Source organism: Genypterus blacodes, unplaced genomic scaffold, assembly GCF_046128005.1.
Source record: "Genypterus blacodes isolate CSIRO-AG114 ecotype Tasmania unplaced genomic scaffold, CSIRO-AGI_Gbla_v1 ptg000054l_1, whole genome shotgun sequence".
Lineage (NCBI taxonomy): Eukaryota > Metazoa > Chordata > Actinopteri > Ophidiiformes > Ophidiidae > Genypterus > Genypterus blacodes.
Window position 1 is genome coordinate 2,253,443 of NW_027466866.1, and position 24,795 is coordinate 2,278,237.

At 41.5% G+C, this 24,795-nt stretch overlaps 2 protein-coding genes and 1 non-coding gene across 3 annotated transcripts; 2 read left to right on the forward strand and 1 right to left on the reverse strand.

Annotated features, from left to right (window-relative positions):
- The first annotated feature begins 7,163 nt into the window (after positions 1–7,163).
- On the forward strand, positions 7,164–16,297 carry LOC143001585 (alkaline phosphatase-like). Its single transcript, XM_076151233.1, has 11 exons — positions 7,164–7,254; positions 7,919–8,047; positions 9,775–9,890; positions 11,576–11,750; positions 12,362–12,534; positions 12,852–12,986; positions 13,139–13,214; positions 13,977–14,111; positions 14,451–14,642; positions 15,096–15,212; positions 16,021–16,297. The coding sequence occupies exons 1-11, from the start codon at positions 7,164–7,166 to the stop codon at positions 16,290–16,292; spliced, it is 1,611 nt and encodes a 536-aa protein (XP_076007348.1). The 3' UTR covers positions 16,293–16,297.
- On the reverse strand, positions 13,839–13,921 carry trnal-cag (transfer RNA leucine (anticodon CAG)). The gene has a single exon. It is a non-coding gene; the product is annotated as a tRNA-Leu (tRNA).
- A 2,879-nt stretch (positions 16,298–19,176) lies between the features above and the next one.
- On the forward strand, positions 19,177–24,112 carry LOC143001623 (intestinal-type alkaline phosphatase-like). The gene is made up of 11 exons (XM_076151326.1): positions 19,177–19,252; positions 19,758–19,874; positions 20,829–20,944; positions 21,092–21,266; positions 21,440–21,612; positions 21,948–22,073; positions 22,215–22,284; positions 22,773–22,911; positions 23,125–23,315; positions 23,418–23,534; positions 23,835–24,112. The coding sequence occupies exons 1-11, from the start codon at positions 19,177–19,179 to the stop codon at positions 24,110–24,112; spliced, it is 1,578 nt and encodes a 525-aa protein (XP_076007441.1).
- Positions 24,113–24,795: the final 683 nt, after the last annotated feature.

Consider the following 24,795-nt stretch of genomic DNA (forward strand, 5'->3'; position numbering starts at 1 on the left):
ACCCAGACACATCATGGCCTCTATAGATTTCGCCCTCTGTTAAAGTCTCACTCACTATAACCAGCAGAGGGCACATGTATTTGTGTGAAGTAATGACCCTTATACCAGCGAGTTTCCAATAAGAAATAAACATTACCACTATGTTTGACATGTTAAAACACCTCTGCACACATGTCTCAACATGGGGTTTATTATGCTTCTTCTACACATCCTTAGCAACGGAATAAATAGACATTAATGTAGCCGTACTCAGTTTTCCATTTTATAATTTACAGCCACTGTGAGTCAGTTACAACAGGAAATGTTTAGTTGTTTACAACAAACAAAAAGCATCTTGTTAAAGTCTCACTTCTCAGTTTGCGTGTCAACGTGTAATACACTGTTTTGTGTAATCGGTGTAGTGGCAGTGTGGATACAATTGGTGTGGATCTCTTGATTTTGTGCATGCTGTGTGTGTGTGTGTGTGTGTGTGTGTGTGTGTGTGTGTGTGTGTGTGTGTCCAGGCATCGATTAAATGCAACCCTGATCTGTATGCTTTATGCGGGCACGTCATGTGGCATTCTGCTATTGAAAAGTACAATTCTGATTGTGAAAACAAACAGAAAATGAACATGAAGTCTAACTCTAATTTGATTTAACTTGAGTTTATTTGATTTGAAAACCTGAAAGTGTTTCCTTTCCATTCATACCATATAATCTTCTCCCTTTTATCTCTGTTGCCTAATGGAGAAAACATTTCCCGTTGCAGTTACTTACTAGCTGTTGAGGGAGCTGATATATTCCTTGAAACCCTTGTAAATGACTAATGTGTTTACACACGGCACACTGGGTGGTCCAGGGCAAGTCTTAAGAAAAGCCTCTCGCGTGCTGTGTTGGTAATCTGTGCATGAATGATGCTTAAATTCCCAAATTGTAAATGTGAATGAATAGCGGGGAGCTGCATGAATGAAAGAGGCAGTCGGTCTCTCAGCAGTTCCCTGTTAGCTGGAAACGGGCTCAGTCTGGTCAGCACCTGGCAGACTCTGAGGTCACAGTGGAGGATGTTTTTGGACGGAGGCCCTCCTGGCCCCAGCATGGCTTGCTGGGTAAATAAACCTATGTCTGACCTCAAGCGCCAGTCACGGAGAATCCCAGTCTCACCACCTGACACAACGATCCTCCCACAAGCACGAGCATCACGCCTGGGTGGTCATTCAGGAAACGGGAGCGCTTTGGCCTCCCGTCAGAAATTAAAATAAAACCACCAGGAAGACCCGTGAGATTGCTTTTTTTACGCTGTTGCTTCACACACTTTAGACTTTCTGACATATTAAATGTGGTCTTTCCTGCTTGCATTTGCTCGCTCTCGCAGACTAAAATGCAAACAGCTGTGTGGTTGTTTTCTGCACATTGTTCTTTGGTAATTCCCTGTTGTTTCGGCCTGTTCCTAGCCAAGGCCATGCCATCATGGAGCAAACTGACACCTGGAATTGAAGCGTTCTGAGTAATTCTCCCTTATGCGGCAGGAGTGTGGTTGCTCTTCCTCACCCTCGCTGTCTCCCTCCGTCCCTCCCCCACCCCGGCTCTCTTTCTCTACCTCGTTTCCGTGCATGTTTGATTGCTTCCATAATGAGGCCTCTTTGATGTGGAGGATAACTAGTGTAAGCACGGCGGAGAGGAATGGCAGGCAGGTAAACCATGATTGTAAAGGTTGATTAGAACTTGTTTTCCCAGAATATGAATTCTTCCCTTTCAATTCTTTCCAGATTGGTTTTCAGCCATTTATGTTGCTCGGTAGTGTGAGTGTGTGTGACTGTCTCTTATCCATCTACGCACTGATTTCCTGAAAGCTTTTGCTCTACTTTCACTGCTGTAAAAGCCAACTTGGACGTTTCTAACAGTACACTACAAAGCGGGAGCCAGTGTGAGCAGTTGACAGACACGTATTCACTAAGGCTCAGAGCGAGGAAAGACTTTGATTTGATGCATCGTGGAGGAAGAAGATGGGCAGCGTGCGGAGAGAAATGGGCCTGACTCTTCCATTTGATGGATATGTCTGAGGCGCACTGGTAAAAAGGTGAGTGCTGGTGGTGGTGCAGTGTGTATACGCGTGTGTGTTTTGTGAATAAGAGCTCCCTCCCTCCCTGACCCTCCTCTTGTGCCTCTGACTGAAACAAAAGATGCACGCCAAGGCTACAAAACAGTAGTGGAGGGAAAATAAGTTTTTGTTTTACAGCGGTCATTTATTACCTCCCTGGATAGCTCGGAGGTGAGAAACTTCGCCAGCCATTGTTGTGGAAGGAAGAATCAGTTCAGAAAAGAAGAAGAAGAGTAAGACGAAGAAGGCATATCACGATGATACTGTTGCTAAGCTGCATTTTCCTCACTGCATGTGGCTGCTCAGGTAAGTCAGAAAATTTGCATTTGTGATGTCACACAGAGAGGGAAAGTTACTGAATCAACCACACACACGAAACATCATCTTTAATTCTCACAGTCAAATGAATTTAGCTTGTGTTTTACTTTTCTGTACTTTTTTCACATCATAAGAAAATGAAGACACACACACACACACACACACACACACACACACACACACACACACACACACACTGTTTCTCTGTCTCACCCACATTACACACTCTGGTCTCGTTTATTTACGCTTGCTGTCTCTCTGTCTCTCTCTCTGTTTCACTCTCTCCTTCTCCTTCTCCGTCTCTCCCTCTCTCTCTCTCTCTCTCTCTCTCTCCCTCTCTGTCTCTCTCTCTCTCCCTCTGTCACTCTCTCTGACTCTCTCCCTCCTGCTCTCTCTCTCTGTCTCCCTCTCTCTGACTCTCTCCCTCTCTGTCTCTCTCTCCCTGTCTGCCTCTCCCTCTCCCTCTCTCTCTCTTTCTCCCTCTCTCCATCACACGCGCACTCACACTTCAGTCTAACCCAGTGTTTCCTTTATGAGAACAATTAAACTGTCGTGGGGCCTCTTCTCAGCACTGTCAGTCTGTTTGATGTGGAGGTATCAGTCTCTTGCTGGCTGTAGCTGCTGTGAGCAGTGGTGAGTTGGGACGATGGTCCCTTGGAACTTCTTTTATCACTACCCCTCCTGTTAAGCTGAGTGCCAGTAGTAAAAAGCTTTTATGACTGTCCACCCATTTGTTACAACAGGGCATCTCAGTCAGTAGCGTACAAACAGTGTTACGTCATTTATGATGCCTCCTTAAACTCCTCTGTTTTCATTTTCATCTGCCTCTTTTTTGGTAGATGTCCCTTCCTTTCCTTTTAGCTTTCAACATATTGATCTCATAATTGAAATCAAAACATATTGACTGTTTATGATGCTAAGGGTGAGTTTAACTTACCCCACTTTTCTAGCAAAGGTCTTTTATCTCAACAAAGGACATCTCAACTTTCTCAACTTTCTCTCTTGCTCCAAGGAAGTTTAGTTGTTGCATTGTTTAACCACAACCCCTAAAGCCTTTATCACAAGCAGCATTACAAAGGTAGGCTAGCTAGCATGTACATACGCTAGCTCACCTGCCTACCGTTAGCTGTTTTGTTTGAATTGACGTTTGACCTGAATTAAGAATATAAGATTTCCGAAATATACACAATTTCTACATCTAGTACATGCACTGACCTCCAAATTTGAAACATGGAATACTATGGATTTTTGTTCATGTACAGACATGTTGGCAACCACTGACCTGTGCTGTTATAGTTTTTTACTGTTGTAGAGTCTTTCTCCAACATTTCTATGCCGACTACAATGCCTGGTTCTCTGCCATCTACAAGATAAATACATACACGCACCCTTCATGACATCTAAGGCTCATGACTAATATCTTCAGCCAAAGTGCTCTCTCACAAATTCCTTGAAAACATCGTTTGGAAGTCAAACATTTGGTTTGAACTTTGAAATCGTAGCTGTGCGGTCTGCTGCCACCCACATGTAGAACCTCACTTTGACGGCCTGAACCCAAACATTTCCCTCCACGAGTTGTAATCAAGATACAAAATGTGTCTAGCCACTGTAATTTATACAACCTATGAGTGATGGGGAGCCGAACAAGGGGAGGAAAACATTTAGAATTTACTTTAAGGAGAGTCTGACACATAATCCAGTTGCTTGAATGAGGGAGTGTTTGGGTGCATGTGGAGAGGGGGGGTCTCAAGTGTGTAACCTGAGTGTGTTTCCATACTCTTAAAAAACATAAATGACTTTAAGGGTCTTTACATTTCAAACATAAAGGTTCCCACACAAAAGGAACATGACACCCTTTCATATGATGGATATTATGAATCGCAAACAAAATAGGCAGTTGATAATTCTTATTTGGCGTGATTTTTTTTCTTCGTTATTGTTGAAATACATGATTTAACATTTGATTTAAATATATTGATTATCAATTATATGCTTTGAGGAAACAGGAGGATGTGTGCAGACATGAACATATAAATCTAAACTCAGCTCCCACCCAACAGAATCCTTTAAACCCTAAATCTTATTCACCTTTTTGATGAATCACAATACAGACAAATAATCAGTATTGATCTCACATAAACATATTGACTGAGAGCACCTTTGAGTGAAACAAAAAGGAAACCACAATATACACCCCCATCCTCAATCAGCAGCTTTTGTCCGAATCCAGACTGAAATTCGAGTTCATCTAGAACAGGAAAAGACATCTGACCACAGCCTGACTGGCTTTACTTTTATTTTTTCTAAAGGAATGTGATCTGTAGTTGTTAGAGGATTTGATGAGAGAGGGAAAATGGCAAGACAGCTAGAGCTCTTTTGAATTCATTACAATGATGAAAGAATGTCAACATATATAAGTAAAGAAGGGAAAAAACGCTGCTAAAGAGTACCGTAATTTTCGGACTATAAGCCGCGCCTTTTCCCCCATTTTTCGACCCTGAGGTTTATATAACGGTGCGGCTAATCTATGGATTTTTACAGCTAACGGCCACTAGGGGAATTCCTAAATCTATGGATTTTACAGGTTACAGTCCTCCGGAAGGCGGCCGTGTACTGCACCTTAGCCTAAAAGATGAAGACGATGATTAATGACTTTTCTGGTAGGCTGATTACCGTATATTTTAAGCAGCCGTGTTACTGCAACTTTAGCCTTACGCGCTTACTGTCGTGTTACAGGCACTTTATTTTGCACTTTTAAGTAAACATTTAATTTAGCCTTTGACATTGCCTCGTCAAGCGCTGTAAGCTTTGTTTTTTGTTATGGTACTACTGTAGGCTACAATGTAGATCAGTGGTTTTCAATCTTTTTCATGCCAAGGACCACTGCTGTAGATCACTGCCGGTAAGTTTGAAAGTTGAAAAGTTTGTGTGTCTGAAACGCTATGTGATACAGTACAGTTTACACAGCATAGCACATGTTCTGTAGCTACTATTGCACTAAATGGTAACACTTGAAAACGTTATGCAAATATGCAACTTGTTTGTTGAAATGTTAATAAATGGGAGCTTCCTCTAACAGCCGCCTCTTTCCCGACAATCCCCTCTGTGCACGAACCCTTACATATGGTAATTAAACAGTAAAAAACCGGCGGTTTATAGTCCAGTGCGGTTTATATATGTACACATCACTCAATTTAGCTTCTGCGGCTTATAGTCAGGTGCGTCTTATAGTCCGAAAATTACGGTAAAAGATGGGAGGTCAAGGAAAGGTTCATTCAGTTTTAAAGCAAATCCAGATTAGAATACGCATCCAGGAATTTCTTTCCTTCTTGAACATTGCACGATAAGCTATTTGAAAACATTTTTGTCAAAGAGATTTGGAGGGTTGTGATGAAATTTGGTGAATAAGAATTAGAGATTAAAATTAGACAGAAACTTCTTCACTTTCTTCAACACTGCAAAGTAGGACATTGGTTGGTATTTTCTGGTTTCTGGTTAATGCTGGACGAATGCTCCAAACTGAGTACTGAAACAGCCTTTGGCTGTTGACACTTGCCACGGAGGAAAGCAAATTGACTTTTCCCAACAGCTTTTCTTGCTTTTGCATACTGCCACTGGTATCCTTATTCATGTGAGGCCTCTTTACCCGGGATGCTGCTATGATTTTATTGGAGTCTTGATTAGGCACATGTGACTAACTGCAAACCCCTGTTGGCAATGGGTGAGTGGTTTGTGGAAATCAGAGGTCTTCTACAGCTCTACACTGCAACGAGATTCAGCCTCGTAGGCTCGTGAGGCGAGAGCCATTCACCGTGAATTTGATTCTTCTGGCCATGTGGAATAAAGTTGGCCCAGCTCACCTCATTTCACACATTAACTGTTGTGTTTGCGTAAAAGAGACATTTTCATTCTGCAGGCAGTCTCCACTACCTCACAGAAGAAAAATGCTATCCCCGCTCCACTTCCCACGGAAAATCCAGCCAAGTTGACTTGGTAAGAGAGAGAAAATATTGGGGTCTTTTAAATGCAAAGATTCAGAGCAGGGAAATGGAAATATGACCATCTTCCTGACATGAAAAGCAGAACACATAATGACTCAATCATGATATTCTCAAGAATAGGTCGGAACTCATTCCCTGTCTCCCCTTGGACTGTTTTTTCAGGGCATGGGGGAAGAAAAATGGATAGATGAAACCGTTGTGATTTGTATTTTGATGAATGCCAACATAAATTGGGTAGCTATTTTTTTCTCCCTGTTAAAATGACTGCTGCATTGGTGAATCATTCAACATTTACCACATCAAAGGACCATTCAGAATTCTATCATACGCACATCAGAGTGGAGAGGAGAAGCCAGAGACAAGAGAGAAAGAGATGAATTAAAGTAACCCTTAAAAAAACACAATCACACAAAAAAAAAACAATAAAAAGGGGGTGTTGCATATTCTGGAATCATAGTGAGTAGAGGGGCTGTGATGCTACAGTGCTCTTGTGTGGTCCTTTCTCTCTCTCTCTCTCTCTCTCTCTCTCCTGGTTCTTCCCCCTTCTCTCACTTTCTCGCTTGCCTCTTTTGTGGCTCTGAGCCTATGAGCTGGCATGGGCCCTTCCTTATAACACACCCAGCAGGGCTTTAAAAAGCAGGGCTGGAGGTCTCAGCAGCCACAAACCCTCCCTGCCGGTGCCTCAGTCTCACTCTCTCTCTGTCTGTGTCGTGCTCTCAAAGTCAGCTGTGACAACTTCTCCGGCTCTTTGGTTAGTCACATTAGACATGCAGATGTCACAGTACTGGGCCCCAAAACTGCTCCTCTTCCTGGGCCTGGTCCTGCTGGTCCTGGACCCAGCTGTTTCAAAGAACCAAGGTGAGGAGGATGATGATTATTGTTGCCTCTGGTGGGGGTATTAGTAACATTTTTGTGGGAAGAATGAACACAGAGACTCAAACAGGTAACCAAAGGAGTTGGTAAAGGGTGAGTTTTGCATGATGGGAAAGGTTGATGTGTGTGAGCAGAGTTTGTTTGTTTTAACTGCACTGGATTATAATTAAAAGTAAGTGAAAGCTCAGGTATGCAGGTGTAGAGATGAAAATGTTAGGGCTGGTGTCGGTGCACACCACTGTGTGGGTGTTTTTGCCTGTGTCTACCTGTGTGTGTATTGTGGGGTAGACTGTTTGTCCTTCCATTTTTAGGTGGAATATTCAACACACAAAAAAACAGTGTGGGTTCAAGCCCACCGTGTGTGATTTTCAAACATGTTGACCTTTTCAGAGAAACCCGTTTGTCTCGTCTTGTCCCTAGGGCCAAATATATTCAAAAGGTGTCAGAGAAGAGCCGGTAGCAAGGCGTGAATAGACAGGCACAGACAAATACAGTATATTTGGTTTGACTATTTGCTACCTGAGCCTGCACCCTTCTACACATGGAAACATCTACAGAAGAAATTACTGTCACATACAGTACCTGTGCAATCTGTGAATCCACACACACTCACTGATCTCGTTGGCCACCTGTTTGTGTTTCTATGCAGCAGCACAGTATGAGCTGGAGAAGGAGCCGGCCTACTGGGATACTCAGGCCAGGGCAACGCTGGATGCTGCGCTGAAGCTCCGACCTCGGGAGCATCGGGCCAAGAACCTCATCCTGTTCCTAGGCGATGGTAGGTGACAGAGTTTTACAGTTAATTTACAGTACATGCAAATATAGAAACATACTAACTGATAAACATGACCTTGTATCTGACAAAAGATTATTACTGTCTGACGATTATTTCGAATAGTTCATCCATGTAAAGTATGATGGAGCATCATAAAATACATTAAGGTTGGTTCTATACTGAGAAATAGGTAATGCTCACAATCTAGTTGAGTAAATAAACTTTTGTATCCACCCTCACATGTTGCTGCTCTGTATGCTCCATGTTCATCATATTGTATCATCCCTTCTGCAATACACTTAAAATGGAGGAAAATAGCAAAAAGCACGAGATGTAACCAACAATATAATGAAGAATGTTCGGCCAAGTGTCATGTTGACGTCATAACATCATTAAGGAATCAACTCCACCACACGCATAATGCTGACACTTGTGGTGCTGAAAGTCTAATATTGTCTTCCTTGCATCCAAAACAGCCGAATACGTAAACCAAGGCAATGCTCATGTGTCACTGAGTCACAGTGTCGGCTTTGTGCTGAGAGTGGACTGAGGGAAAACAGTTTTGACATTGGACCAGTGGGCTAATAGTGGCCATGAAATATGGCATTGTGTGTGCAGGAGCTCAGGGGGTTGGGTTAGCATTTGGCTGTCACCTGGTAGATCCCCTGCCGATGTGACATCTGTACATGTGGCCTCTTTTTGCATCCTGGTCCTCACTGTCTAGCAGAGGGATGACTGCTTCATTTTGAAGAAACTTTCCATCTGGATCAGATTTAATTGGAGGATGTTTCCTACAAATAATTGTCTTGTGTGGTGCGTTTAAATCTGATGAGACTGTAAATACTCGTTTTTGCAAGTGAAGCCTTTTTAAATGAACATCCCGTTCTACCAAAATCGCTGCTCTTAATCAGACCTACTTAATAACATTGGTGGTTCTGGCTGAACCTTCATTGTGTATTGCTCAGAGATCAACTTTTAAGGGATAATGAAGTGCAACACAGTGAGAGGGCTTCTTAAAATAATGTCAGGGATGTGATCCAAAGAGGAGTGGATCAAGGGGAGAGGAAAATGGGCACTCAGAGTGTTGTCTTAGAGAAACCGATATAGCGTGGCAAAATAAAGCATGCAGTATTTATTTTACGCTGTTTGAGTCGAATAACTGAAATGTGAAGTATTCTCCAAAGTGAAATATCCCCTGCACAGTAAATTTCTTAGTGCGACATATTTGATATACCGTGATGGAATAAAATCCTAAGAGAGTCAGTCAGTACATTTACATGCACCTTCAAACATCGATGATACTGCGATGAAGGCAATAAATCAGCTTTCTCAAACGTCAATGGGCAGACTCGCCTCATGCTGCGATTACTCGGAGAACGACAGGATCTTATTGCACTGTGGTGTACAATTTATGACACCCTCAGACTTCAGCATCAGCTCTCAGACATCAGACAGAACAGCATCACTCCTCAGCAAGTCACTGCATCAGACAAACATACTTCAGGGCAAATTACGATGGCGTTTCCAGTTAGGGGGATTCAAAGTAAGAGCACAGCCTCCAATTATTCAAAAATACGGTTTCGACATAACTGGTTCAATAATTGGTTTAGACATGTCGTGACAGACAGCACTTTAAACTTATAATTAACAGTATCTAATTCAGGTAACACTGGGGGCGGGGCCTATCAATAACCTGTTGTTGTTGTTGTTGTTTCGTCTGTCCTCTCCAGGCATGGGTGTGTCCACGGTGACGGCAGCTCGAATCCTGCGAGGTCAGATGGAGGGCGGGTCAGGGGAAGAGAGTGAACTGGCCATAGACACCTTCCCATACTTGGCCCTGTCTAAGGTGAGATTACAACACATACAAACATTCAGCATGGACTACAGTACAATTTCCGATTTGCGAGAGCCAGTATTATTACATCAAAGCGTTTCAGTTGTTTGTTTTATGCATATTTTAATCCATGTCGCTGTCTAGGCTCTCCTGAGTACAATTTTCCATCTACTTGCATGAATGCACCATTAAAACTCTATTGCATGAGTGTTACATTTTAAAAGCTTGCATTCTTGGTTTCTTTTTCTCCCTCCCCTGTCACTTTCAGAGAGTAAGTCTCTGGGATTCATCATTTACTCATGAATACACATTCCCGGTTAGAGTTTTCCATCCAATTTGATATTTGAAGTACAATTTTGTGGTATCTTTTTCGCCTCATCCTTCCTGTGAATAAGCAATCTCTCCAGCCGCACGCCCTTGCACTACATCAAATGCTTGCATATCCTTTCTTTTGATTTGGTAGCTAAAATGCAACTGAAGCAGAATCAGCATGGAAACGTGTTGAGTAAAAGCTTTCATTATATGGTTATTCGATTAGGTCATATATCATCATATATAGCATCATATATGCACTGAAAAAGAAAATCAATGTATTTTGATTCATACTCTAGAGGAAAAAGCCCTCACTTTCCAAATGCTACATATGCCCTATCACAGACACACACATAGACACAGACACACATGTGCTTGTGTGTGAGAATGGGTAAAGTGTGACAGCTGGGGAAACAGAAGAATCAAAGACTGCAAAACAAAAACAAAGGGAGAACAGGGATGTGCAGTGATGAATACCTACACATAATATGGGTATATGGGGGGTCTTTGGCTAAATCTATGTGTGTGTGTGTGTGTGTGTGTGTGTGTGTGTCTCTCTTAAACACTTAACACTCTCTTAACATGTTGCATCTTGCTTTATTTTATATACACTACTGCTCTTTTTTCCCACCATCCCACTCTGCCTCAAACGTTGTGTGGGAAAAGACTTACGAGAGATTTCAGGGCTTTAACTGAAACCAAAACTGTTAATGAAAACGTTTGACTTTGTGGTGAAAGCAGGAAACTGTGAAAAAAAAGATTTAACATCAGACAAAAGTTTGAGCTCAAGTGTTTTAGAGGTTTCTGAATTTCCGACGTGTGTGTTCCAGTCTACCTCAGGTAAATCTGATAAGACGCAACATTCCCAGAAAAGTGCCGCAGCGGTTTCTTTAGAATTCGTCAAACAATAACTGAGTCATTTACAATGATGCAAGAAGGAACACTGCCAAGTCAAACTTGATCTGCGTATCTGAGTGATAACAGTTTTATTGGAAGGTGGTCTTGGCTAATTATAGTGTACAAAGACTAGAGCAATGATGCAAATACAAAATGACTTCCAATTCCATGACATATCCAGGTAAAAGATTGTTAGACTTCCCCCTTTATCTAAGAGAGTAAGATGAAGATATTTCAAAAATAAGTTGCTGTTTTGGAGTTGCTGTTTAATCTATAACATCTGTTTGCACTGCTCACGTCAGAAGATTCAAATCACCATGCTCCAATATCTGCTTTTAAAAACCAAACACCAAGCTAACACCGCAGCTAGAATCCCCCCTGAACATTTCCTGTCATGACTGGATGAAACAAACCTCATGTACTGTGGATCTTCTACAGAAAGTCTGATTTGGTCTCTCTCTAACTGTGACTTCTGTTGTCCTCCACAGACCTACAGTGTGGACAGGCAGGTGTCGGACAGTGCTTGCACAGCCACCGCCTACCACTGTGGCGTCAAAGCTAACGCTAAGACTGTAGGCCTCAGCGCCAACGCAGTGGCCTACGAGTGTAACACCACCTTTGGCAACGAGGTCTACTCGGTACTACGACGTGCAAAAGCACAAGGTACAAACACGAACACAAGGTGTGATGTGTAATGGAAAATTCAGTTGGGTTGATCCGCATTCGTATCTTGTGAAATGTAACAACCAGCTACGTGGGAATAAGGGAATAAAACAATCATCTGATAAGCTTTACCTCAGCTACTTGAATATCAGTGATTATAGGTCAATGTTCAAGATATATAAAATTAGCATGTATTCGCTTGTTTTTACACTCATGTGACATTTCTCTTTTGTGTCTGTCTGTGTAGCTCTGACAGTAGCTTCTATGTGTCACTGTAATGATAAGTCACACAGATTACCACTTATTTTAGTTGCTTGTTGCATCAATAAAGGATAGGAGTTTGTTGACAGTTTGCCCCAGTAGTTGTACGTCAAGGTGAAACCCAGAAGGTCACCTAGACTAACTTGCTAAGCTAATATCCACAAAACAAAGATAAGCTTTATGTACAGTCCTGACCTCCTAGACCGGGCTTTATGTTACACACCAAGAAACACTGTGGAACAGTTACCACCATACTAAACTTATTGGCTGATTGTATTTAATGCTTCAACACTGTGTCTGTTCTCGTAGAGGTTTGTGTTTGATTTTTTCTTTTCCGGTGTATCGGTCAGGTAAATCCGTCGGCATAGTGACCACTACCCGTGTCCAGCACGCCTCCCCGGCCGCTGCCTATGCCCACTCTGTCAGCCGCAGCTGGTACAGCGATTCCGACCTCCCTCTTAGCGCCCGCAGGCAGGGCTGCGTGGACATCGCCACGCAACTCGTCACCAACGTTGACATTGATGTGTGTAAGAAGTAGGCTGAGCTGTTTGACACCTGAAATGTGATGGTCACTACAAATTCAGACATTGAATGAATTTGTATGCATGTTGTATCTATGTAGCCACTTTCCTGCTTGAATTTCAGGATACCCTGTTTCAATTTTAGCGATCTAATTAGAGACGGATTTACACACACGGTGCAAGATGAATACAGTTAACTCCAGGGGAAGGAAGAAAAAAAAACTGCTGCATTATTCATCGTTGCTGCAGCATCGTTCCTCAAGTTTAATGACAGTTACTCTCATTAAAATCATTACATTCTGTCTGATGTTCCTGTAAGGTGATTCTGGGAGGAGGGAGGATGTACATGACACCCAAAGGCACCCCGGATCCTGAGTACCCCACCTCCAACTCTCGCAAAGGGGATCGCATCGACAAGAGGAATCTCATTGATGTGTGGCTGAAGGCGAAGGCAGTAGGTTATTTAACATGGCTTAAATAACTATAGTAACCCATTGACTATAGCGTCAATATTGAATATTCATGAACAGTAAGTGTGCCTGGAGATGCAGTATGGTGGTTAATACTGAGTAAATAAATGCTTCTGTCCTCCGGTTTGTATTTCAGGACAAGACGTCTCACTATGTTTGGCACAGGAGGCAGTTTGATGGAATTAACGTGAAAACTACTGACCGGCTCATGGGTACGTACAATACACAGCCGGTTTTTGTAGATAGGCTTACACCTTACAAATAAGGGCGATAAGCAGGCATGCACACTCAAGTAATACACACAAACACCATATCTCTTTGACGCACTGCTGCCATGCACACACCTTCTGTTTCTGCTTGAGGCGTTGAGGTGTGGACAGATGTACGTCTTATCTTAGTTACGAAACCTCCATAACAAATCGCAAAGCAGAGGATCGCCTTTAGAGCCAAGAAGTCATGAAGGTACATCGTAAATTCACAGTTGCCAGGTATTATCACACTTTATGGCAGCAATAAAAGCCTTCAGCATTGATGATGAGTATGATGGTAATGCTGGTTGTATCAGATGCTGCTGTTGGAAACACAAAACAAGTATTCAGAGTCATTATCATTACATTCTTGCTTTCATCAGATGCCATATCATCCAAAATCTCTTTCAAAAGAAGAAGAAATGGTAACATGGAAACATGTCATGATGCAAACATGTCATCTGAAATTTGTTTTGCGTGCCCCTCTTACATATCACAACATTTCACATGGGGACTCGAGCTGGCGACCCTCAGGTTCCCAAGCTGATTCCCTATGGACTGAACCACCGCCGCCCCAAAAAGGTTCTCTGTCAGAAGTGGGATTTGAACCCACGCCTCCAGGGGAGACTGCGACCTGAACGCAGCGCCTTAGACCGCTCGGCCATCCTGACATACTATGTAATTGGGTTTGATCTAATCAATTTGGTTTCCTTCTTGTGCTCCCAGGTCTGTTTGAGCCAAAGGACATGAGATTTGAGGTTTTCCGCAACAGCACACGTGACCCCTCCATTGTAGAGATGACAGAGAAGGCCATCCAAATCCTCAAGAAGAATCCCAAAGGATACTTCCTTTTTGTGGAAGATGAGTACCTACGACAATCCTCCACAGCTCCTCTGTGCTCCAGTAAAACTGATGGCAGTTTTACCACAAGCATGTTTATTAGCATTGTTAAGAGGTTTTCCCAGTCATTTGTGAACCTGAAGCTATTCAAACCTGTTCAAAAGTCAATGTAGACTATAGACTTTATTCAGTCATTAGTGGTTGTTGTGCAAATGTATGGCCATCAAGCTATCTGTCTCTGTCCTTAAGCAAAAAACATTAAGAAGATCCACAACAGAATGGCTATTGTATCACTGTTAAAGTGAGAATAGGTCCAGTGTTTTGGCTCACGTAATTCAATCTCCTGTGGTCCTTTATTACGAGGAAGAATTGATCACGGCCACCACGACGGCATCGCCAAGCTGGCCCTGACAGAAGCTGTGATGTTTGACCGAGCCATTCAGCGTGCCTCACAGCTGACCAGAGAGTCGGATACACTCACTGTGGTCACCGCTGATCACTCCCACGTCTTCACCTTTGGCGGTAGCACACCACGAGGGAATCCCATTTTTGGTAGGGTCCAAAACACAGAATTTGAATGGAGGCCTGAAGTCGAATCACAATGAAATACAGAATGAAAGCAAAATTGAATAAGTACTTGTGGTGTAAAACAAAACCATCATTGGTACATGCAACTACACCTCGAAAAGTATCTGTATTTTAGTATTGTCTGGCTCTTAAACAGTTTTCTATTGCCAATGCCAAATATTTTATTGTGGAAAATCTGCTTAACCTTAAAATGCAAATAACGTCATAACTAACTGAATGATAAAGCATAAGATATTGAAATTTGAATTTTTTTCTCCTGCTCCTTCACAATTGGGAGACTGAACTTGAGACATCAATTTTAAGTATTTTCCACTTCAACATTGTCTTTGTCCCTCTTTCTCAATGTTTATTGTCATTATTTTGAATGTTTGAATACTTCTTTTCATTCATGTTGGCCACCATGTTTTTGTCTGTCAGGTCTGGCCCCTAAGAAAGCAGATGACCGCATGCCTTTCACCAGCATCCTGTATGCCAACGGCCCTGGTTATGTACATATAAACGGAACCAGAGGGAACATCACAATGGTGGATTACTGTAAGTAGGAACTAATGCGTTTCAGATGTAGCGCTAGTGTGCGATGATGTGTGTACCCACGAGGAGAACTGATGTGGTTATGGATGAGTCATGCGTGTGTGTGGGGTATGGTTTCACAACAGCAGAGATTAAATATGATGTAGCTTTCGATGTGTTCTGTTGAACACACAGGCCTCAGTGTGTATATGTGACTGTACTTATCTTGGCTATTTGTGTTTCTTTGTGGAACACTGGTCACCGAGGTTCCACTTCCACCTACTCCTGTTCTGCACCATTCGCTTTAGTCATTGCATGAATGTGTATACTGTATAATGGAAAGGCCTCTATCCTGGCATGGATCACCTTTTAAAATCAGCAGTTTGCTGTTTGCAGATGAATTGGGTTTGGCTTGTGCTTTGACCCCAATGGTTGTGTTTTAAATGTGCAAACTAGACCCATCTGGCACCCCCGGTACATCTAAGCAAAGATGTAATTACAAGTAAAGAATTCATTTCCATCAAGGAATCTGAACCACTGGAACATTCAGCCTCTATACTCTGGTGAAGGCATTGGGGTTGGAACACAATGATCAAACGTTTTTCACATCAGCTGCTTAATCGAAGAAAATGCAAAATCCTTATTGTTTTCCATTTAAATTTGACATGGGATTGGCTTAGTGAAGATCCAGCAAATAGGCAAGTGACAGTGACTTCAGCGTCTTCCCTCATTAACGCTTAATGATCCAAATGTAATTGCTCTGAATGAATCTCTTCAATCGCCGTTGGTATGGTGACACTCTTTTCTCCACACTCTGCATGCCTCTGTGTAGACGATGAGGAGTACATGCAGCAAGCCGCCGTCCCATTGGATGCTGAGACGCACGGCGGGGAGGATGTGGCCATCTACGCCAAAGGCCCCATGGCTCACTTATTTCACGGAGTCAAAGAGCAGAACTATGTGGCCCACGTCATGGCCTACGCTGCCTGCTTGGAGCCCTACAAGGACTGTCCCCCCCATACTCGTGCCTCTGCCGGGTGTGTGAACACGCTGGCCAGCCCGTTTTTAGGGTTGCTCAGCCTTCTGTGGCTGCTATTTAGATGACCACAAACACACTCACACATGTAAATTGTATACACAAATATATGGACGCTTAATGAACTCCATCCATGCAAATGCACTCTCTGTGTACACACATAGTAGCAAGTCAACCAAATATGTTTGTATGTGCAGATAGACATACACATCAATGCACACATACACCCAGGCTGATGATAAACAATCAAGACGCAGCAGCATGCATGAAAAAATGCAGATATGATCATACATGAAGTATCTTTCTCACACGCACACACGATGCCTAAGCAGGCAGGCGGAAGGAAATTCATTCGTACATAAGCATTCACTTCAGGATCGCACTATGAAGCTGCTGCTTTTATGGAGCCATCAGCAGATATTTATAAGGACTATTTCCAACCAAATTCATGTCCTACACTACATGAAAGGCATTGAGATCCCTCAAGGTGCATATCAGTAATGATTCAATAGACTTTAAAAGTAATAAAACACATCAGTCATTTTGATAGAGCAGGTATTTCCATGTTCTCAATCTATCCCATCATCAAAGATCATTGAAAAAATCCAAGTCACAAATGCTGCAAGTTCCCTTTAGTAATGTATAGTTTGTGCATTATAAAAGTTATATATATATACTGTATATACATATATGCTGTATAGCTAAGCTCCATATTGGAGTGAGTGAGAAGAAAACTATATTTCTTTCATGCTCCCTTCATCTTGAATTCACGAGTATTGGCTCTTCTCCAATTGTGTATTTTATGTATTCTCTTCAAATCTCTCAACTCCCCTTTGTATCCTTTATCCATCTTTATTTATTCAATACAATTTGTTGCAACTGCATCACACTACACCAATCTCCTGGTGCCAATGCCAAACATTAGTTTCACTCCTCACTGCTGCCAGCATCAAGACTCCATCTAGACGCTGATGATCAGGGAGGTTTATCGCTGAATTGTAGAGATCATTCCAATGATCAGACAAATACAGGAACAACATTAACAACAATGAGCCATGCTGCAATGAGAGCAGACCATAAGAATCTCATGTTCTGTGGAGTGGAACGTTTTGTGTGTTTTTATTTCGACCTCATTGGTAAAAAATCAGAAAATCTGTTTCTCCAAGACTGTGTAGGATTTATAGAAAGTATCACCCATTTAGATTGTCTAACATGAATGTATTTTGTAAGCAAATACTGTAAATGTATTTTTATACTGTATTTTTCCAAGTGTTTAAAAAAAGTTTTTTCTTGTTGACTCAATCCTCCAACTCACTTGATTATTGATTAATTTACACTTTGACACTACACAGTCCCTCTTAATCCAAAACAGCAGTAAGCCATGGTTTAAAAAGTAAAACTTATGTTTATACCAACATCTACAGCTTTATTCATGTTGTCACTGAATGATTTATAACAACTTAATTATTTATTATAACACTATTTGTACCTCCTCAAACGCCCACATTCTAATCTCCTCTCAGATGACCAAGATAAGACACGATCAAGTCCTCATTAGAGTGGACAGATTGATATCCAGGTCAAAGGCTGTTTTGTAATAGTTAATTATGAACACAGAGGCTACACGCAGTCGAAACGCACTCAGGGTCACATCGTCACATTCCTATAAGTTTTAAGTATTACCTTAAGGTGAAATATGTTTGCGCTACATTTCTATGATTTTACTGTTCTGAATTTTGTTTAACAATAGGTGTCACTGCTGTACTCAAACTGAAATTTAATTTTTGAAAACTCCTCTCACAGTTTTTGTCGATGTCCTATAACACATCCATCAGGGCATATGGACATAAAACAGATGTGACCTTACAGGACGGTCTGTTGAAATCACTAAACCAATCACAGCAGCAGTATTGAGGGTTTTTAACCTCGAAAACAACACCGAGACAGGCCCACCTGCATACACAGAGACACATAATATCCATTCATAATGGTTCCACTTGTAAAAACAGTAGAAAAACACTGGTTGCTTGGATACTGTATGAGCTGTAGAGCTTTAAAAAGGTGCAACATAGTATATGCCCACTTCCATACAAAAGTGTGGTCATTATTATAATGGCTATTACACATTAGTCAGTACAGGTGTTTCTGGGTAATGTTTCTGGGATTGTGGTCAATATTACAGCTATATTTGTACTTCTCCAAGCCGGGAAGTAATAAAAACAAACATTAAACTGATAATGAACTCATTTGGAAGAAAAGCAGCGTGGTCGGTTAATTAGTCTAACAAATAGGCTTAGACATCAAGAATGTACTGTATCATATCCCAGCCAAAGGCATTTAGACCATATCAAGAAATATTTGTAATGCTGAGTACTACGGAACAGAATAATCTAAGTTAATATTTGTCTGAGGAAGTACTTGCTGACAGCAGCCTTTTTGCAGCTGGAATTCACAAAAGGGTTTCAGCTGAATATGATTAAAGCTGCAATGAACTTCTAGGCCAGATGTTTTGACACAAGGAATCTTCCAAGAAACATTTACACATTTGCTTCACCGTATGTGTGAAGTCATCTAATTCTGATTTAATGAACAGTAAATGGTTATATACTTTGAAATGTGACAGTGACTTGCAGGCCATGTTGTGTGCTGCCTCATCAACACCCTTCGAGAAATATTGGAGAAGAAGTGAAGAAGAGGGGAAATACAAAGACTATGTTTTTTTCCGGATGGCAATGTGCATAATCCTGACTTTGCTCCTGCCCTTTGTTTGTGTGTTAGTGTGTGTGTGATCACGCGTGTGTGTATGTGTCCTAAATAACCTCTTGCTCACGTTGTAAGCCTCCTCCGTGTTGCCCTTTGCTCCCTTGGTGCAGTTATAAACAGACTGTACCATTAGGACCAACTATTACTACTTATTTACATTTCATTAACACACATACACACACACACACCATGGCCACCAGACAAAAGCTCATTTTTACTGGATTACTTCTTTTCATATCAGTGCAGTGGACGATTTCTTTTCCTCGTATCCCAGGTAAGGATAGGTCACATATTGCCAATGATGTATTCATGCACATGTTAACTTTCAAAGAGAAAAGTAGCTCATTTGTAGCGGCACGACACAAATGGCTGCTGAAGCTGAAGGATATACTGTAAATATTCTTCATACAATAACAAACAATATGGACAAAATAGAAGCAATGGAGTAAGGACACAAAATCTGTCTATCCCTTGTTCTTATGTCTTATATCTTATTTTCCTGACACATCTTCACACTTGTGTATGATCATTGTAGCATCGCAGTTAGATGTTTGGGCCATTATGCCCTCGACCATCACTTTCTTATTTTGCATAGCTCTTATAAATACTATTGTAAGTATTTAAGTTTATTACTCCCATGTTGCAGGTCACATAGGATCATAGATCTGTGTCAGCTAGAGGGCTTAGCTAAAGATGTTATAGTTTATAACATGTCTGATAAGCTTTTACTGAAAGGTGAATGAGTCTCATTGTCTCTTTTGTCTCCTTAGAGGAAGAGCTGCATGCCAGTTACTGGAACAACAAGGGGAGACAGGCCTTGCACACTGCCCTGAGTATACAGCCCAATATTCACCAAGCCAAGAACCTCATCCTCTTCATAGGGGACGGTGAGTCTGACCAAAAAGCTTTTTCCGCTGATTTAAGTTCAAATGAATTGTTCAACATTTTCCTAACTGCAGTTCAGTTTGTTTGAAAGCAAGATGATACAAACTTTGGGGTTTTGGGGGCAACAATTTTGGTACTGAGTCACTCCTGGGATCAGCTAACCACCATCGTCTGGTGGTTAGCTGAGAATACCATTAACTACTCTTTGTAAAGGTGTCAAAATGAATATAGGGTAAGCCACCATATGTGTCAATGCACGTTTCAGGTTATTTTCTCCTATCTGTTCTCGTATCTTCACTGCCACGAGTGCAAACAAGGTCAAACAAGATCTTTGACTTCAAAGTCATAAAATCTAATCACCTGAACTGCTTATCCAACACACAAAAATGGCTCTTTTATAACCGGGTTATGTGACTGTATATAAAATGACCAGTTTTGTGAAGTAATGGACTATGTCTTTCTTCCTTACGAGATAACTAAAGCCTTATCAATGGCACCAAACTGTAAAAACAGATCAGTCACAGCTGTTTATTGCCTATTAAACTCTACGATCCCATAGCAATTATCTGACAATATATTATACAGCCTCAACAGCTCAAATGAGACAATTATATATGAATTATAGATTTGTGGTTTCTAGTTAAAGCAGTATCCACCCGACAAACACGTGCTGAAGGAGGATCCTAGGTTTTATCACCATATGAGCCATGGGCCGCACCACAGCAAAAGACACATTTGTGCATTGTAGTTTTTATTGTAAAAGACCCAGGGGCAATGACAACTGCAACGTTAACCTTTAAATGCTGGTAATTATGATAACTGATGTATCTTCAAAAATAGGCAATTTCTCTCCATGAATTTGGAATCCATTACATATAATGTCATTGCAGAGAATAAACATTCCCAAAACAATGTGTTATGTTATGTAACATTTAGGTGTGTCCTCATGTTCCCAGGTATGGGTGTGACAACAGTGACTGCCACCCGGATCCTCAAAGGTCAGATGGCAGGAAAGCCTGGAGAGGAGACCAGTCTGGTCATGGATACCTTCCCTTACATGGCACTGTCAAAGGTCAGTCAAAGGTCACACTGTCACCTGATCTGTCACCTGTCTGGCAAACAGAAATGTGTATTTAAACAGGAAATATGACAATTTGATGCATTGAGTCACTTATTATGTGCACTAATGTGGCATTAAAATATGTGATGATGGCTGCAGACATACAACGTGGACCAGCAGATGCCAGACAGTGCAGGTACTGGCACAGCATACACATGTGGAGTGAAGGCCAACTACGGCACCTTGGGTGTCAGTGCCGCCGTCCCATATGGTAACTGCAGTGCCTCCATTGGTAACGAGGTCATCTCTGTTCTGCACCGGGCCAAACAAGCAGGTAGTACACTTAGGCTTGGATTTGCTCTTTCATTGTTTGAGATGTTCCTTGTTGTATGCCTGTTACCAAAAACAACCTGGCTCATTCCTTGTGAGTCTAAAGTCAAATGTTGATGATCTTAATGAGGTATAACAAATCACTTAAAATCCCCTTATTCCACCTCTGTCTTGAAGGAAAATCAGTGGGAATTGTCACCACCACTCGAGTTCAGCATGCGTCTCCTGCTGCAAACTACGCTCACAGCGCCAAGAGGGGCTGGTACGCAGACTCTGACCTCACCTCAGAGGCTGTCCAAAACGGCTGTCGTGACATCGCCTACCAGTTGGTTCACAACACAGAGATAGATGTAAGCCTAAGATTGATTGGTAGTGCATCTACGGTGGATTAAAAGATCTTTAGATGCCATTGCCAGTAAAATGAATCATTGATGAAAATTATATAAGCATGGATTATGGCAATAACTTTATTCAAAGTGCAAAGATACGAAAGTAAGTTTTTATCTAAGATGTAACCGCAGTAGCCTGGATTCAACCATGATGTTTACATGAGATGTGTTCATAAGTGGCAATTCACTAAAACAGTGTGTGTGAGGCAACAGCATGGTTTAAACATTATCATCTAGCAGCGCATAAAATATCAAAAAAATGTTCAAGTGTATGACGTTCATGTCTCTCAACGCAGGTCATTCTTGGTGGAGGTCGTAAATACATGAATCCCTCAACCACGACAGACCCAGAGTATTCCAGCTTGAGAGGAGAACGGAATGATGGGGTGAATCTCATTGCAGAGTGGCTTAAGAACAAAAAGGTAACATCTATAGGGAATATACTGATTTTTTTATAAACAAAATCTTATTCATTTACTGTACACTTGTTAGCTGAAAATATGAGAGTCCCTTATTACATTTCTTACATTTCTCACCTTTATTTTTTTATTCATGGTCTCCAGCGTGCACATTATGTCTGGAACAAGAAGCAGCTTGATGCTATCAATACTAAAAAGACAGACTTCCTGATGGGTAAGAATTTAATAGAATTGGTTTAATTTACTCCCTCCAGTTAATGTAAAACATCACACAACAGCTTTGTCACTATACAGAGAAGTAGACCTCAATTTAAAGGACAAACCATATAGAGTGGAGTCACACATGCATCAATATGCCAATATACTTGACACATGGAATTGAGTAAAACTACTTAACATTTGGTGGTGATGGCTTCTCAAATATCAAGTTGCAATAGCTTCTGATGCAGATTTGTGACTGTAACCATACATTTTAATAGATTTTATGACAGGGGCTTATGTTAATACTTAATTTGATGCACCATTCCTTCTGATAAACTGAAAATGTGACTATGAAAATTCAATACCTCTCTGTCGGTGGAATATGTCATTAATATCCCCAAAGAGTGATTTATTTTAACTTTAACCACACATGAGGTATTTGAGGTAAAAACACATCAACCATCGTTCAACCATACCTTTCTTATTTGTCCGTACATTTAGGTCTCTTTGAGCCAGGAGACTGCCGCTACGAGATCGAACGTAATCCAGCCACAGAGCCCTCCCTGACTGAGATGATGGAGACAGCTATCAAGATTCTAAGCAAGAACCCCAAGGGATTTTACCTGTTTGTGGAAGATAAGTGTCAATGGCCTACATATGAGGCATACACTACATACACTGACTAAACAATCACTGTACTTATGTCATTCATTTAGGTTCTGAATAGGTGAATGGTATTTTGTTTTCTATATTTTGGAGTCATCATGGATATCAGATTCGCAGTTGCTGGTTGATATACTCTGTATTACTTCCATTGTGTTTATGTGTCACTGGCTTTATTTTGGACTTTAAGGGGGAGAATTGACCATGGTCATCATGGAGGGAGGGCCATAAAGGCTCTGACTGAGGCTGTAGAGTTTGACCGGGCAATCGGACGGGCATCTGAACTCACCAGCGAGCTGGACACCCTGTCTGTGGTCTCTGCTGACCACTCCCATGTCTTTGCCTTTGGAGGACATTCCTATAGAGGAAACCCTGTTTTAGGTAAAATTCACCCTCGGCATGTGATTACAGATGAATGCAGATATGACCGTGTGAAGTTTCATCGATGATCTGATGGACACAAGTCTTTCCTGTGTTTTACAGGGCTTTCACGGTCAACCGCTAAGGACAAGAAGCGCTTCACCACTGCTGTCTATGGAAACGGACCAGGATACCAGATTGCCAATGGAACTCGCCCTGATGTCAATGAATCAATTGCATGTAAGTCAACCTTAGAGAAGTTAATGTAATATATTGGCGCCATCTTCTGGTGTAACAAGATCCCTACAAGAAGTACATTTTAAGTTTAAGTTTAAAGTCACAGTTCTTTAAGGCAAGTACACTATTTTTTTGTAATCATACCAAACATACAGAGAGCTTAGAGAAGTTTAGGCCCGTAGAAAATAGGATCATCAATTTGACAGTATTCCTGTTGTTTTGTCCAGCCAGGCTAATGTACTAGAAACATCTATGTAGGGTGCAAGCTATTCTAATCCTCATTTCCCCTCCCCTTTCCCGCAGCGGATAAAGAATATCGTCAGCAGGCTACTGTCCCTCTCGATTCAGAGACCCACGGCATTGAGGATGTAGCCATATTTGCCAAAGGTCCCATGTCACACTTATTCCATGGTGTGCAGGAGCAGAGTTACATAGCCCATGTCATGGCTTACGCTGCCTGTCTGGAGCCCTACGACAACTGCAAACTCCCCCCTCCCAGTCACGCTGGATCCATCCATCCCAGCCTGCTGCTCACCCTCATGGGCCTATTTATCACCCTCCTCTCTCTCCCAATTGTCTGACGCTGTCGTGTGGTTGTGATTTGTAATTATTGTAATATTAAATTCCAGATGTCTTATTATCCCACTGCAGGGCTGAGAAAAAAGAAAAGTGTCCCGTTCTAATGATGTGAAGTTCAGCTAACCTTGTTGTAAAATATAAGCAATACTGCCCGTACATGGATCTTGACCTTTAGTCCGGAGTCAGGTGACCGACTCTCTCAACAATGTACATTTTTTTTTATATGAAATAGGCTTGTAGTTGTTTAGAAGTGTTTGAAATAAAGAAGTGATATCCTATTGAAATTAGTCAAGAATGTATTAGAGCCAGCCACAGCCCACGTTTGTTTGCCATAAACACATTTAAATGTGAATATCACTATACAAAACAAACAAGTGGTCTTCTTCTCTTCATTTTCTTCTTCTCCTTTGCATGGTAACAGAAATATACAATTATATCGTATGAGTTATTCATGAAACTAAAAATGTAAAAGTATACAATGTTAGAATGAAGAAAGATTTGGAATTGTTTATTTATTCAGGTTACAAAATATGCAAATATGTCTATATGGTTTGCAATAAAAACACACACGCGCGCGCGCGCACACACTCTGGGAAAGTAAAGTCGCATTTGATTGGTTCACGGAGGAGCATCATCCAATCACATTGCGTCTTAGTTGGTGCTTCCGCCAATCGTAAACAAAGAG

Excerpts from the sequence above, each read along its gene's own strand:
- LOC143001585 (XM_076151233.1), top strand. The coding sequence starts at position 7,164 with ATGCAGATGTCACAGTACTGGGCCCCAAAACTGCTCCTCTTCCTGGGC. Across the intron at positions 8,048-9,774 it reads CATCCTGTTCCTAGGCGATG|GCATGGGTGTGTCCACGGTG; the intron begins GTAGGTGACAGA and ends TGTCCTCTCCAG. Across the intron at positions 14,643-15,095 it reads ACGAGGGAATCCCATTTTTG|GTCTGGCCCCTAAGAAAGCA; the intron begins GTAGGGTCCAAA and ends TTTGTCTGTCAG.
- LOC143001623 (XM_076151326.1), top strand. The coding sequence starts at position 19,177 with ATGGCCACCAGACAAAAGCTCATTTTTACTGGATTACTTCTTTTCATA. Across the intron at positions 19,875-20,828 it reads CATCCTCTTCATAGGGGACG|GTATGGGTGTGACAACAGTG; the intron begins GTGAGTCTGACC and ends TCATGTTCCCAG. Across the intron at positions 22,074-22,214 it reads AGTGGCTTAAGAACAAAAAG|CGTGCACATTATGTCTGGAA; the intron begins GTAACATCTATA and ends CATGGTCTCCAG.